General features: G+C 43.2%; 1 protein-coding gene across 2 annotated transcripts; it reads right to left on the bottom strand.

Annotated features, from left to right (window-relative positions):
- Positions 1-282: 282 nt before the first annotated feature.
- Sri (sorcin) lies at positions 283-13,408 on the bottom strand. Of its 2 annotated transcripts, none has more exons than XM_027391566.2 (8): positions 13,254-13,408; positions 12,201-12,284; positions 10,400-10,469; positions 5,897-5,940; positions 4,927-5,074; positions 4,616-4,729; positions 3,625-3,683; positions 283-1,855 (listed from the first exon to the last, which is right to left on the bottom strand). In XM_027391566.2, the coding sequence occupies exons 1-8, from the start codon at positions 13,302-13,304 to the stop codon at positions 1,829-1,831; spliced, it is 597 nt and encodes a 198-aa protein (XP_027247367.1). In that variant the 5' UTR covers positions 13,305-13,408; the 3' UTR covers positions 283-1,828. The 2 variants fall into 2 exon arrangements, with proteins under 2 accessions (XP_027247367.1, XP_035306385.1); XM_035450494.1 differs by having other exon boundaries at positions 12,201-12,287; positions 13,254-13,326.
- Positions 13,409-14,265: the final 857 nt, after the last annotated feature.

Genomic DNA, 14,265 nt, shown 5'->3' with positions numbered 1-14,265 from the left:
TTATAAGACAGTCCCAGCCTCCTTGTCCTCCTAGCACCCTTGGTCTTTTCCTGGACAGCTTGGGTCCAGGTTGAAGCAAAGCTCTGTGACAGTACAGATAAAACATTTGAAATGAAACCCAGACTTGCCAGCAGTGTGTCACAGTGTGACACAGCAGGCGGTGTCACACTCCGACACATAACCTGACTAAAAACATAGTAAGTTAGGGTCAGCAAATACGAAATGACTACATATATGTAATGTATATACTGACATTATCAACATATATTTGTGAAATGAGGCTGGAGAGGCTTATGAAATGTTTATTTCACCTGTTGAGAGTTAATCATTCACTTGGTCACGTTCACATTGTTCCTGACAAGACAGATGCATTGCTAGCGAGAATCTTATCATTTTTAGCTAACTGTAAGAAACAAATACGGCAGATGCTCTTTCTATCAACACACTTCTGCATACTCAGAACTACCCCATGGGATAAGAATTCTCTTCAAAGGTGGCAACACTGGGTGTCTTGTCCTTACATAAAATGACCAAGCCACATACATAGCAAGGCATTGCCAGCAAGCCAATTATTCAAACATTTGAAAAAAAAATTACATGCGCGCGCGTGTGTGCGTGTGTGTGCGTGTGTGTGTGTGTGTGTGTGTGTGTGTGTGTGTGTGTGTGTGTGTGTAACCTGATTGTAGAACACTTGGAAATTTAGTGGGAAGAGAGATCCTACTCCCAGTGTTTTAAGCCAGATCAACAATTGACTCATTCATTTAAATTCCTTTCTTGTGCATGTTTAAGTACATTAACACATGACATTTAAAAATGGATTTCAACAATGTTTTAAGAATGATTCTGTCTGGTTTTCTTATTCTTATTACTTTTAGTTATGATTGTGCATACACATCTGTTCCAGGGTATGTGCATCCAAGTGCAGGTGCCTGTGGAGGCCAGAGGCAGTGCTTAAGTCACCCAACATGGGCGCTGGGAACTTGAGTCCTCTGCAAGAGCAGTACATGCTCTTAACTGCTGAGCTGTCTCTCTGCCCCCAACATCTGGTTTTAAGATGGAAGCATACACATTATAAAATTTTGTGAGATATGGAAATACATGTAAAGGAAATTAAAGTCATCTAGAATCCCATCAGTCAAAGATAAACAGTTAATATATTCTTATCTCCCTTTTTAGTCTTTTCCTGTGAATTTTAAGCTTATAATATAGAAGACTTTTAGGTATAATTAACAACAGTTTGGATAGATGACAGAGGAGGATGTTGTGACAAATTATCTATTGGTTTCTAAAGAGGAAGACAGTCATTCAATACCTCTGTCCAACCAAGGCTTTTAAGCCCGGTGAGTCCTGGAGCTGGCACTTCTTTCTAGTGTGTATATTACCTTGTGCACTGGTTTGTTTTGCACCCTGTGGACCCACATCACTTATATAAGAATATCTCACACAAAACACAACCACATTCTCCAGGGCAAGAAAGGACAACAGCTAAATCTGATGAAAAGATTTCATGTCACAAGAAAATATACAATATGCTTTAAACTCTCTGCATACTTAAGTTTATATAAAAGACAGCAGGAAAATAAGGCCTGGTTAATAGTGGCTCAAGGAGGTTCTGGCTGGTACAACACACTTGTTCTTATATTAATTGAACCTCAGGGATTTATTATCAAAATTAAAAATGAAGCTTCGGTTGTATATAAAGTCACAATCCCGTTCAACAGTTGTCAGGGAGTGTTGTTGGAAATCTGCACACAGCACTGAAGGCAGGAGGAAGCAAGCTTGGGCTCCAGTTGGAATGTTGAGTATATTCAGACAACTTCTTCTTGACTTAGACGGTCATGACACACTGAATGAACTTAAAGAGGAAAATTAATGTTACACTACAGACTGCAAATACTGAGGGTGCCATAGCCTCTCTGGGGGCAGCTTCCATTTTAGTTCTTTATCTTGGCATTGTGGGTAAACAAAAATAACAAAAACAGCCCCAACTTTCAAAGTTATGCATAAATGAACGCCCGGGTGGGAATGGTCTTATTGGTAGGGGAGCTTTCTATCGTAAAGTCCGATGAGTCCCTCACTTTATGGGAAGGAGGAATCACTTCCCAAATAATATTTAAGAGTCTAGAAACAGTCATGGTCAAAAGCACTTGCCCACAAGAACAAATACCAAGTTTACACTCTCATACCATGTGACGACTTCCAAACTGATTTCACCCTGCTACTCTAGCAGGGCACTTTTGACCCAATCATCCTGTACAGTCTGCTCCATCAAGTCAAAGTCATGCACACAGAGAAACTGACCCTGCTCCAGCAACTCAGAAACATCCATTTAGCAACATGAGTATTTGCTATGTGTTGCTGTCACTGCCCTGAAGAGCCCCTAGACCAGTGCTTTTCAACCTTCCTACTGCTGTGACCCTTATCATGTTGCAGGGACCACAAGCTATAAAATTATCTTCACTGCAACTTCAAAACTATAATTTTACTACTGCTATGAATTGTTGTAAATATCTGATATACAGGGATATCTGATATGTGACCCCTGTGAAAAGATTGTTAGACCTCCCAAAGAAGTTGAGACCTACACTTGACTCTGCTCCCCTAAACTTATACTCCAACACTGGTAAGGAGCCCCAGTACTAATTCCTACGACAATTCTGCTAAACCAACTCGATGATTCTTATTAGAGAGAAAAGGAACACTTAGAAACCTCTTTAGTGGTCCCCTCTGATGCCAAAGTCTATACTTTTTCCCTCTCTCCAGGTCATTACAGCTTGCTTTAAATGGTGCTTTCAGTTGTTGCCTGCCCTATGTTCTCAAGGAACAGCCCAGGTATGCAAAGCACAGCTGTAATGCAAGCTACCTCCCCGTGACGTGTTTTATACAGGGTCAGAGCAGACGACATGTCTGCATCCTAGGACACGGCTGACTGAAACCTGTCAACGGCTCTTTGAAAGAGATCTTATTGTTACTTCATATACGCATGTATGAGAGTGTATGCTTGTGTGTCGGGATGCACATGTATGTAGAGGCTAAAGGACAGCCTCAAGTATGACACATGCCTCAGGTACTGCTCACCTTTCGAGAGTGATTCTCATTGGCTTTGAACTCACTAACCAGGCTTGGCTGGAGCATCAGCAAGCATAGGGTCCCACCTGTCTCATAGGTTTTGCACATGGGTACTAGGATTGAACTCAGGTCCTCATGTTTGTCTGCCAAGCATGCTATCACCCTAGCCTGAAAGAGGCATCATTATTATGATACCTGCTTCACTCAGTCTCAGAGCAACAGGGAAATCTATTTACTTGACCCAGTCAATAAAAGCAACAGGCTGGGCTGGAATTTGAAGTAATTCTCCTGTCTCATTCTCAGAAGTGTTGGGATTACAGGCATGGACCACCATGTCCTGTTATGTTTTCTGTTTGCTTGTTCATTTGTTTGTTTGAGGCAGAGTCCCACAAGCATAGCTCAGGCTGGCCTTGAACTCATAGCAATCCACCTGCCTCAGTCTCTTGAGTGCATGCATGAGCCATCATGTCCATATTCTTAATAGCTAACTTCAAAAAGGAATCCCATTTTATGTACAGTATGTCTTCTACTTAGCTCTTATTTGCTAAGACTTACATCATCATATGAGAAATTCACCATTCCTTGTTGAGCAGAATCCCGTCTTCGAAAGCTATCTGCAAAACAACACGGTAAAATGTAGTTTTTCCGAAATCACAACAGCTAACTATTTGACATGGGATCAAACTCCAGTAACACTTAAATTCTACAACCAGTCAACAGAAGGCCAAAGAAAGATAGTCAGCATTAGGAATATTAAAAGATTTAGTATATAGCAGTAACATTCTGGGCAGATGGAGCTGAGAAAAATGACTGGTCTCAATAGAAGTATTTCAGCTTTCAAGGCCCTTAACTGCAGTGAAAGTATAGGGCTATAAACACTGTAGTAACGCAAGCACTGCTTAAGCAAGGAAACAGATGGCTACAGTTCCTAAATTCGATAAACGGGCTGTGACAAAATATCGCACTCATTTTAGCCCCGTGGATCAATCAAAAATGATTAGCTTTACATTTGCTCTTTTCAAACGTTTCACAGTTGAAGAGAACGACTCACAACTGCACTCTGTGATTGGTGTAGCACCATGGCCCAGGGTTTACCTAGCATGTGTGAGCAGTCTGTGACCGCAGAACCACAAACACATTTAAAATATAGACAATTATATCTGAATGTACTACAATTATTCATTCATCTAAAAGAAATTCTGTTTTTGTTTTTTGTTTTGTTTTTCGAGACAGGGATTTTCTGTGTAGCTTTGGAGTGTATCCTGGCACTCACTCTGGAGACCAGGCTGGCATCGAACTCACAGAGATCCGCCTGCCTCTGCCTCCCGAGTGCTGGGATTAAAGGCGTGTGCCACCAACGCCCAAGAAATTCTGAATAGCATATTATGCTCTATTTGCTTAAGAGCTGTATTAAGGGTCTTCTAACACACCCCCTAAAACCATAAAAAGAACTGGGAAGAATGGAAGTTCAGAGGCGTGGAAAGAGGAGACATGTCATAAAAAGAGTCTTCTAGGCTGGTCTTGCTGAAAGGTTTCAGGGACACACCTGTGAGAGCCCTCAGTTTGACACAGCAGGCGATGTAGTCATCAAAGGTGATCTTCCCACTGGTGCTGTATCGCTTTGCAATTGAATTCACAGTTTGGGGGTTCAATCTGAATCCTGGAAGGCAGAAAATCACCCAGCAGAGAAAAGGTTGAAGGTTGGTGAAAACAAAAGAAAACAACAACAAAATCCCAAAACAACAACAATATCAAAAGCATTAAAAATAAACAACTGGAATAATATAGCACACGCTTTTAGGGGCGAACAAAACATCTTTAGTAGGGTAACGGAGAACTCCAGTCGGTAATACGAACCCATCGTCGTCAGAGCCTTCTGCAGTTCCTGGGGATCCACCGTTCCACTCCTGTCACTGTCAAAACTGATGAAGTGTTGTCTCCAGCCATTCAGCACAGCCCAGAGCTCTTTAAATTCATTGAATCCCATGGTGCCAGACATATCTCTCTGGAGCATAATCAAGGACCCAAACTGTCTTATTTCATAGCTTTAATGATTTCACAAGAGGTTGAGGAAGGGTAAGGGGATCAATATTCCTTCTGTTAAAATGGCAAAATGACACCCCAAATTTTAAAAAAGCTATTCTATATTCTTGTTGCTATAATACAAAACATTAATGGCAAATGATGCAATAATTGGCCCATGGCTTTAAAGCTCTGAACACGTGATGACACGGCATTGCCAGACAAGTAAAAAGCAGTTTTCTTACTGGAATTGGGTGTGCTCCCTGGGTGTTGCAGGCCATGGGTTCTGATAGTCTAATACCTAAGAACCAATGGTTTCAGCTGTAGAAAGTGAGTTGAGGTGGAAAGTACCATGAGTGACACACTAACCAAATGACTGGCTGGCATTCTTCTCTACTTTGATGCCTTACTGAACTAACTCTAACACACACTCTCCCACCTATCTCTCTTAAGAAAGGATCTCTACAGTTCAGGCTAACCTCCAACTCACAGTATAGCTCCTGTTGCCCTCAAACTGAAGTGATCCTCCTGCCCCAGCATCCTGAGTCCTGTGATCACAGGCACGAGCCACCACACCTCTGGCTCCTTTTGCAATTCTGAACAACCAGTCTTCCATTTACTAAACTTCCTGCCTGCTTTTCACACCAAATTACATTCTAACGGCTAGTTATTTCATCAAGCTTTTTGGTGGTTGCTTGTTATTTTATATTTACTTGTTACTCATCCTGAGATGAAATGTCTTAGAAAGATATTTTTTTTTGTGCTGTGGATTAACACTCTAGACCACCATGAAGGTAAAGGATACGTCCAACATTGAAACCATAAGGCGACAAGTCTCCAGATTAAAAGCTGTTAAATCAAAGAAAGTACATGAGTAAGTATAATTTCAAAATTTTATATTACATTGGAATCATGCAAATAAATCACACATTTTAAAACATGCGGCTCATTTTGCATGCTACTCATTTGCCATTTTGTGTGTTTCTCTTATACCACTTTTGTGGGACTGTGAGGCAAACATGGTCCAGTTTCAAAATTTTTACTAAATATATCTGACCATGTTAGAGATGTCTGTAGCAACCCCAATCCCCCTTCCCCAATATGCAATCACCTTGTACACAGGGTTAGGATCACCTGTCAGGTCCACTGTTAGCCCTGGTCCAGTCATTTCTTTAAGATACAGTACTCCATGGGCTCCTTAACAGCTATACCTGATGCGATTTTACTAAGTCACTTCCCAATCCCTAAGGTCAGGAACTGTCTGAAAAATCTGTAGCAATACTAAGGTCCTGCAGACTGCTAATCTTGACTAAGCAGAACACTGTGTAGACAGAATGCTATAGTTCACAAGCTAGAATCTTGCATTACTTGGCCTTTACTAACCAATTACCCTAACTTCTGGATCTGATCCAATGTCCTCCTCAGTAGAAATACTCCTTAAAGTGTATCACTACGCCTCACAGGCCTCTAGCATCTACCAATCCTATAGCCATGAATGTTCTAACAACTGAAAGCTATGGCTCCCGACTCTGTTGTAGTGAGTGTACCAGATCTTCCTACCAATGGGAATGGCAAATGTCCTGATTCATGACTTCCTTTTAATTCTTGACTATACAAGTTCATGCGCCATCTTCCATAGTGGAACCTGTCACTCAAGTTAACTTGAGTCCATGTTCCTGAATCACAGTCCTTCATGTTTGGCTCAGAATAAACTTCCTTTACTTCCTTTAAAGTGGAGTCTTTATTCTATACTCTCAGTGTAGTCTTCAACCTTATGGCTGGAGTGGCAGTATTCTCCCATACAGAATGCTGTAGGGTGTCCTGCTCTCAGGGTAAAGGTCAGAACCTCTACATGTGAGGACCTTCGTGAATTTTCCCAGTTCACCAACAGCCAGCAGGATCTCCACAGGGAATTTCTCTCTTCCATCACTGAACCATACTCCCTCTGGGGCTTTCAAACATAGTGTTCTAATGCCTGAATTCTGCACATGCATACTGTTCTATCTATCTGAATTGTGTACATGCATACTGTTCTATCTATGTGAATTCTGCACATGCATACTGTTCTATCTATCTGAATTATGTACATACATACTGTTCTATCTGAATTGTGTACATGCATACTGTTCTATCTATCTGAATTGTGTACATACATACTGTTCTATCTATCTGAATTCTGTACATACATACTGTTCTATCTATCTGAATTGTGTTCATGCATACTGTTCTAACTATCTGAATTGTGTACATGCATACTGTTCTATCAACATGTACATATAGCATGCCCGGGTGGCATCACTGTGGCTGGACTTTCATTTCTCCTCTAGCCTGGGTATCAATTCTGCAGGCACACTCCTGTCTTGACCATGTGCCTGTTGGTATGATCCCAGCCTCAGTAGTTATCTCAGTGATCTTCACCAGGCAGAGCTGTTTCTGTAACTATTCATCTGAAATGCACCGGTTGGTTGAATGGATACATGGCTGGATGGACTGGATCCTCACCCCTAGACAGGAGCTGTAGTTTAGTGTAGAAGTATGCCTCTTACAGAAGGCTAAGGTGGAAATGTGGGTTATTATTATTATTGTTATATTATTATTATTATTATTATTATTATTACATTTATTTATTTTTGTTTTTCGAGACAGAGTTTCTCTGTGGCTTTGGAGGCTGTCCTGGAACTAGCTCTTGTAGACCAGGCTGGCCTCAAACTCACAGAGATCAACCTGCCTCTGCCTCCCGAGTGCTGGGATTAAAGGCGTGTGCCACCAACGCCGGCTATTATGATGATGATGATGATGATGATGATTATTATTATTATTATTTTGTTTTTTTGAGACAGGGTCTCTCTGTATAATAGCCATAGCTGTCCTGGAACTTGTTTTGTAGACCGGGCTGGCCTTGAACTCACAGAGATCTGTCTGCCTCTGCCTCCCAAGTGCTGGGATTAAAGGTGCATATCACCACTGCCCAGCAAGGGTTATTATTTTGTTAATAGAATATTTTAGGTTTACCAATACGGCTATAGGCCCATGGTTTCCTCGTTTTATTTAATGTATATAGATGATGACCTTAAACTCTGGCCCCTTCTACCTCCACCTCTCAAATGAGCAGACTATAGGCACAGATTACCATGTTCAGCTAATGTCTCTATTCTAAAGTTTTTCCAATGTGTTAGCCAACACCCAACCAACAAGCAATCAACAGATGAAGGGTCTGCATACTAGGAGACACAGAGGGAAACAGAGTCAGAGCACAGACGTCCAACGGACTAGGTGAGGCAAATCAGCTTCGCTCAATTTCGCTCACTGCATTTTCACCAGGAAACAGCTTTTATTAATGTCAATCCTTCAATATAATTTCAAAACCATCCATGTGGTCACTTCCCACTGCTGCTTCTGTTTGCTCTACTGCATTGCCTCAGATATCTTTTCATCCAGTAAAAACCATGCACCAGACCTAGAAAGGAAGGAAGCCTACTCTACCTGCCTCTGCCCGGCTTCTTGCAGAGGAACCACCAAATTCAAGGAAAGGAGAAGTAGAACTTCTCTTGTAGAGATTGGAACATTCCCTATCAAGTCCCCCTCTAGGGCTGACTGCCTCTTCCCTGAAGTAGCTCACAGGCCCTGTTCCACTCCAAATGTGTGGACTATGACTTGGAATATGGGCCTAAAAAGGGCGATGGCTTTAAGGTTTCTATACCATAGAACTCTTAGCAGCCCAGAAGTTGGGTGGCTACTAGAGGCAACTAAGCTAATTAATTAGATGTGTTTCAAGAAATGTCTTCTTACAATGCAGTGGTCTAAGGCCATCACAAAAGTGACTTTCAAGCAAAATTTTTAAAGTTTGCTATTACATTTCTTTATTTGGAGAGAGAGAGAGAGAGAGAGAGAGAGAGAGAGAGAGAGAGAGAGAGAGAGACTCAGAGTCAGAGTCAGAGGACAACTTTCAGGAGTTGGTGCAGAACCAGGGTTTGAACTCAGGTAATCAGTCTTGGAGGCAAAGACTAACTGGGTCATCTCATCAGCCCTCAAAACAGAAGTCTTAAAGAACCTGTAGAGCTCTTTGGTCTCTCTTAAAACTTGGTGCACCTCTTCTCCAGAAGGGCTGTAGCTAATAAGACAACTCACTGGGCAAATGCCATTATATCTTCCTTGTTTACCTCAACTGCCCAAGGTTAAAAAAATTAAACATTTAAACATAATCGCCACTGTTCGGTTCCCCTTACCTACAAAGTGCTTCTTTTGTCTAGAACCAAATTAAAATGGCAGAAATTTGAAACGCTTTCCTCTTTTGAATTCATTTCCCAACTAGGAAATAGAAATTGGACACTGAGGTTACACAAGATGTGGTGACAACAGAAACTGGGTGTTTTAAAAATGGTCATCTAGAGAATACAGTACCTCAAACAGCTGAAAATGCCCTCTGCAAGTGCCTAGGAATGAATTCCAGCTGGAACACTTTAACTCAGAGCTCACTATGAAGTAGAAGTGGCAGTCTGCTGTCACGAGTCAGTCAACAAATGGAAAGAAGTTAGAAGAAGCCCAATTGGGCTAAGTCACTATTATTTGTCAAAGACACTTCTCCTGGTCAAGGCTACATGTTTTTTTGTTTTGCTTGCTTGTTTGTTTGTTTGTTTGTTTTAAAGCAGAGTGTATGAGATGATGCAGGATCTTTGCAATGTTTAATTCTCCTTGCAGCTTGGAGCACATTACTGAAAAGACAGGGAAGAGGGATGTGCTGGACAATAAATAGCAGGGCACATCCAGACGGCAAAGAACTGAGGAAGGAGCAGGAAGGCTAGCACAAGGTGAGAGTAGAGTGGGAGCTCTGTCCTCACTGTCCTCAGCATGAACACATCTTCTCAGGTGGAAGGAAGAATGACCTTGGGGATGTCACAGACGACAAGTGTTTGTATTGCCAAGTAGCAAACCCAGGGTCCAGAGATCAGACCATAGGACTGGCCACTGTCTCAGGGCCACTAGAGTTAGGGTAGAATAAGCACTTGGCAAATGGTCAGTGGTACATGCTAGCACTTATCATTAACGATACCCGACCTGGAGGATTCCATTTCAGCACCCTAATTTGTCCTCTGTGAGGGAGGCCACCCAAACTGTCTCATCAGTTTGAATGGTTCTGTATACAGGGAACCCAAGTCCAAGAAATCCACTAACCTGTCTCATAACTTAGAAACTATGCTCAATTGACATAAAAAACAATAGCTTAGTGGGTCAGAAAAGCTTGCTGTCTTTACAGTTAACTGTTGAAGTACAGAGAACAAGGGGATTATTAGAATCTAAGAACACTTACGTTTGTATCCCCCAGCAATGCCAGACTGTGTTAGACATCTCTGCAACTCATCAGCATCAATTTGTCCATCCTTATAAAACAAAGGAAGAGGAATCATGATGGTAGTTCATACTTTTAAGTTCTTAAGTGACAAGGACAAGAGAAAGGGATATCTAGCATTTTTAAAGGAATGCCTTTCAAAATTGGATACTCTTCTCCTTACCCTAATTCCAAAAGGAATTTGATGAGAGAATATTTGTTATGGCAAACAGTCTCCAATCAGTTTGAGCCAAGAAACTACCAAAAGTAATCATTTTAAGATACAATTAGCTTTGGAATTGTTTAAAAACATATCCCTCACCCCCATTTTGAGAGAGAAAGTAAAGTGTACAGCAGATCTTTCAGGCATCAGTAAATACAAGGCCTGGTCCAAGGAGCAAGAAGCTCTTGGATGAACTTAAGACTTAGGACACTGTTTTCTGAGCACAATTAAATGTAGAAGATACATGGTAGCTTCCTAGACCTTCTTATTGGCTGATTGAGGTCAAAACTAGGTCTGTTTCTCTCTCTCTCTCTCTCTCTCTCTCTCTCTCTCTCTCTCTCTCTCTCAGGGATTTTAAATAAAATACATAAATCCAAGATGGCGAGATCCACCGTTATAAATAAGGAACAATAATTTGAAATTATTAATGATGAATGTGTGGAATAGAGGCCAGGGCTGCTGAAAGCCAAGTAGGCGGGTCACTTACATGCCAGAGACACCAGCAATCTAAGAATGCTAGTCTTGAGGTGTGCTATGTCTTGCGGTTTCAAAGACACAGATCAATAACAGATTAAGTAGATACTTGAGAGGAAAGTCTCCCAGTCTTTGACTCAATTTTCCATTCAAATTCTCAACGCTGTTTCTTAGAGTACCACTTCCAAAGGTGACCCGAGGGTTTATCTACAGCATCTTTTTTTCTTTTCCTTTTAAATCTTGATTTCCTTCTTTCTGGCTCTTGTTGTTAAAACCAGTCTAAGGTGAATAAGCAGGGATAAATATCCCCTCTGGATATGTTGGGTTACTCAACAGTACATTTACCAAACACAGAATGACCTTGCAAGCTGGGCAAGTGTCCTTCCTCATAGCTGCCACAGACTGTCCTATAACTCTAAGGGAGGGAGGTGGGACTTAGGACTTGTCACTCTGTGACCTGAATTCTTTCTCAGGGTCAGCAGGCCATAATACCTAATAAGGACATACAAAAGCTAGCAGAGGAAGACCATCTACAGCAGGGGTAGAGGTCACCTTCCAAATACAGACAGTAATTCTAGTGCCTGGACGCCAGCGGCTCTTTAACTCCTAAGGGGGTAAATGACTAATTATCAAATCCAACTGAAAGTAGGTGTCCATCATAATTGGGCTACAGAATTACTAATCTAATACAGGCCTTTAGGTTGGACAAACAGAGGTTTTACGTTTAGAACTTGAACTTCTTCTCTGTAAGCAACCCTTGCTCTATCTTGATAATACAGTTCTAAAGGCATCTTTCTACTTCATAGACCTTCGAAGTATATTTACAATCCCCTTTTGGGTCAATCGAACCCCTAGTTCCAATCACAAATTTCGATTTGAACTGATCTAGCACGAATACAGGTATTCTCTGTCCAACTTTGTTCAGGATTGAAGTAAGAATGTTTTAGTTTTCTGTTCTTTTTTCCTTCTTTTGCCCAGGCAAAGGGATTCAGTTCCAGGATGAGGTAAGCGCTTTTAGATGCCATGCACTAAACGATGACACCAAGAGATAAAACGATTCTTCAGTATTGTACAGAAAGGGCTAACCTGTCCAGCCACAGCAGCGAAGTAACCATAGAGCGGATCCTGAGTTTGTCCGGGGAACGAAGGCCCTCCAGGAGCTCCTCCATACTGTTAGAAGGAAGTGGAGAAGCATCAGAACAGATTCCAGTTTGTTCTTTCACCCGCAAGGCTTTGGCGCACAGCACAGCAGAGGCAATTGCTGTCTGCCTGCCTGTATGGACTTCACAGCATCTCCCCCCCATGACCTCACACACAAGGGCAGCGACCCACCCTGCTCTTCCACTCCCGCTCCATCCACATTTAAAAGCTGGCGATTTGGTCCAAAATAAGTCTCCACGAAAGTGATGCCACAATATGCGAAGTCACTTAAAAATCTCTATTAAGTAGGGGGTTGCAGAGGTGAATGTAACCGAGGCAAACAATTTAGCAGCACGCAAGGCTCGGGACTATTTTCCTGTTGCTTTAAACAGCTTTTACGAAGTTTTAAAAGCACTTGCAGTACTAGGTAAGGTCGGAATTGGTACAGGGTTGACAGGTGTGCTCTGGGAGGAGGAAGGGAGATGGCCCCGCTGTATCTGAGACGAGGGTCCTTCAGTCTCTGACAGTACATCCCTAACACCTGGCGAGGTGCCCTTCCTCTAGGACCCCTGTTCATTTCTCAGGACTTTTTGGACTCCCTGTCACTTTCTTTTCAAGTGAGTGACAACAAGACCATTTTAGATCAATATGGCTGTTGTCGCTTTGGGGGCATAAGAGAGAGAGAGAGAGAGAGAGAGAGAGAGAGAGAGAGAGAGAGAGAGAGAGAGAGAGAGAGAGAGAGAGTGAACGCACAACTTGCTCGGTGAAGTCACCGAGTGGGCTTCCGGAGTCGCAGCTCACACACCCGTTGGCCGAGGAGAGTCCCTAGGAAGACAGAGGGCTGAAGAATGGATTGGGGCCGAGTCTGCACAGCAGGGACCGGGCGAGAGCGCGGAGCATCTGGATCTAGGATCCGCTCGCAGCGCCTCCTCCCGCGCGTCCCTGGTGCCCTCTCGCCCGGGGAGGAGCGAGGCTGCGGTACCCGAGCTCTGCACTTACCCCGCCTGGGTAGTACCCGCCGCCGGCGCCAGGGTGCCCGGGATACGCCATGGTGAAGACTACGCCTCTGCCCTGTACCTCTGCTACTCCGCCCTCCCTGCCGTCCGGAGCCGCCCTGGAGCGCACCACACCGCCCCACGGGGGGCGGCACCCGCCGCCGCCACCCACCCGGGACCGTCCTGCGCCACCCCGCGCGCTGCCGGCTCTCTGCGGCCTTCCGTGCTGTGCCAGCGCCCCGCGCGACCCTGTCGCGGCATGACCCAGGGCCCCAGACGGGGTTCACACCGGCACTCGTTCTCCCTCCCGGCCTAGTGGCACATTCCGACATCAACGCACCGCCCCCAGGATTTTTTTTTTTTTTTTTTCCTTTTCCTTCTTCCTACTGTGCTGTTTTGTGGTACATTTGTTATTTTACACGGTTGTTGGACAGGGCGGGTGGTGTAAGAGCGCTGTGCACTATTGTTAGGGAAAGGTTGAAGAGCACCTCCAATGGGTGAAGGAGACACTTTAAAGTCAAAATAGAAAAACACCTTTGAAAACAGGATGAAAACTTCAGTACTGTGCAAGGGGGCGTTTAGCTTAGAACCAGGGTGACGTGTTTCTTCGCCAACTGTTAAGCTGGGTGTAGCTGGTGTGATTGCTAAGTGGGTGGAGTGGGGTAGGCAAAGGGGACATTTTCTGGGCAGGACCGCCTCACCCAGATCATTCGCAGAAAATTGATGTATTTTTCTGGATGATTCAAATAGAAACACTGTTCAGGTGAACATTACTTACTGGAAAGGATGTGTAACTCACTTGGGTTGTTCAGGAAACGTTTCACAGTTTTCGTTTTCGCTTTTTGGTATAAATGAAACAAGAGAAAAATCGTAGGTTCGCCCTTGACAGTTAAGGATTAAACGCTGGGTTTCTGTTGGTCTTAATCTTTCCCTCTGTGGACCAGGCTCTCAGGCTAGCCCAGAACTTGTGGCCTCAGCCTCCCGCTGAGTCATCGTGCCTGCCTGTTCTTCTGATT

This window comes from Cricetulus griseus (assembly GCF_003668045.3).
Source record: "Cricetulus griseus strain 17A/GY chromosome 1 unlocalized genomic scaffold, alternate assembly CriGri-PICRH-1.0 chr1_0, whole genome shotgun sequence".
Classification (NCBI taxonomy): Eukaryota; Metazoa; Chordata; class Mammalia; order Rodentia; family Cricetidae; genus Cricetulus; species Cricetulus griseus.
Note: the sequence above shows the minus strand (reverse complement) of the source record. Positions and strands in the feature narration are given on the sequence as shown.

Excerpts from the sequence above, each read along its gene's own strand:
- Sri (XM_035450494.1), bottom strand. The coding sequence starts at position 13,304 with ATGGCGTATCCCGGGCACCCTGGCGCCGGCGGCGGGTACTACCCAGGC. Across the intron at positions 12,288-13,253 it reads GCGGGTACTACCCAGGCGGG|CAGTATGGAGGAGCTCCTGG; the intron begins GTAAGTGCAGAG and ends ACTTCCTTCTAA. Across the intron at positions 5,941-10,399 it reads CATTGCTGGGGGATACAAAC|CTTTTAATCTGGAGACTTGT; the intron begins GTAAGTGTTCTT and ends TTGATTTAACAG.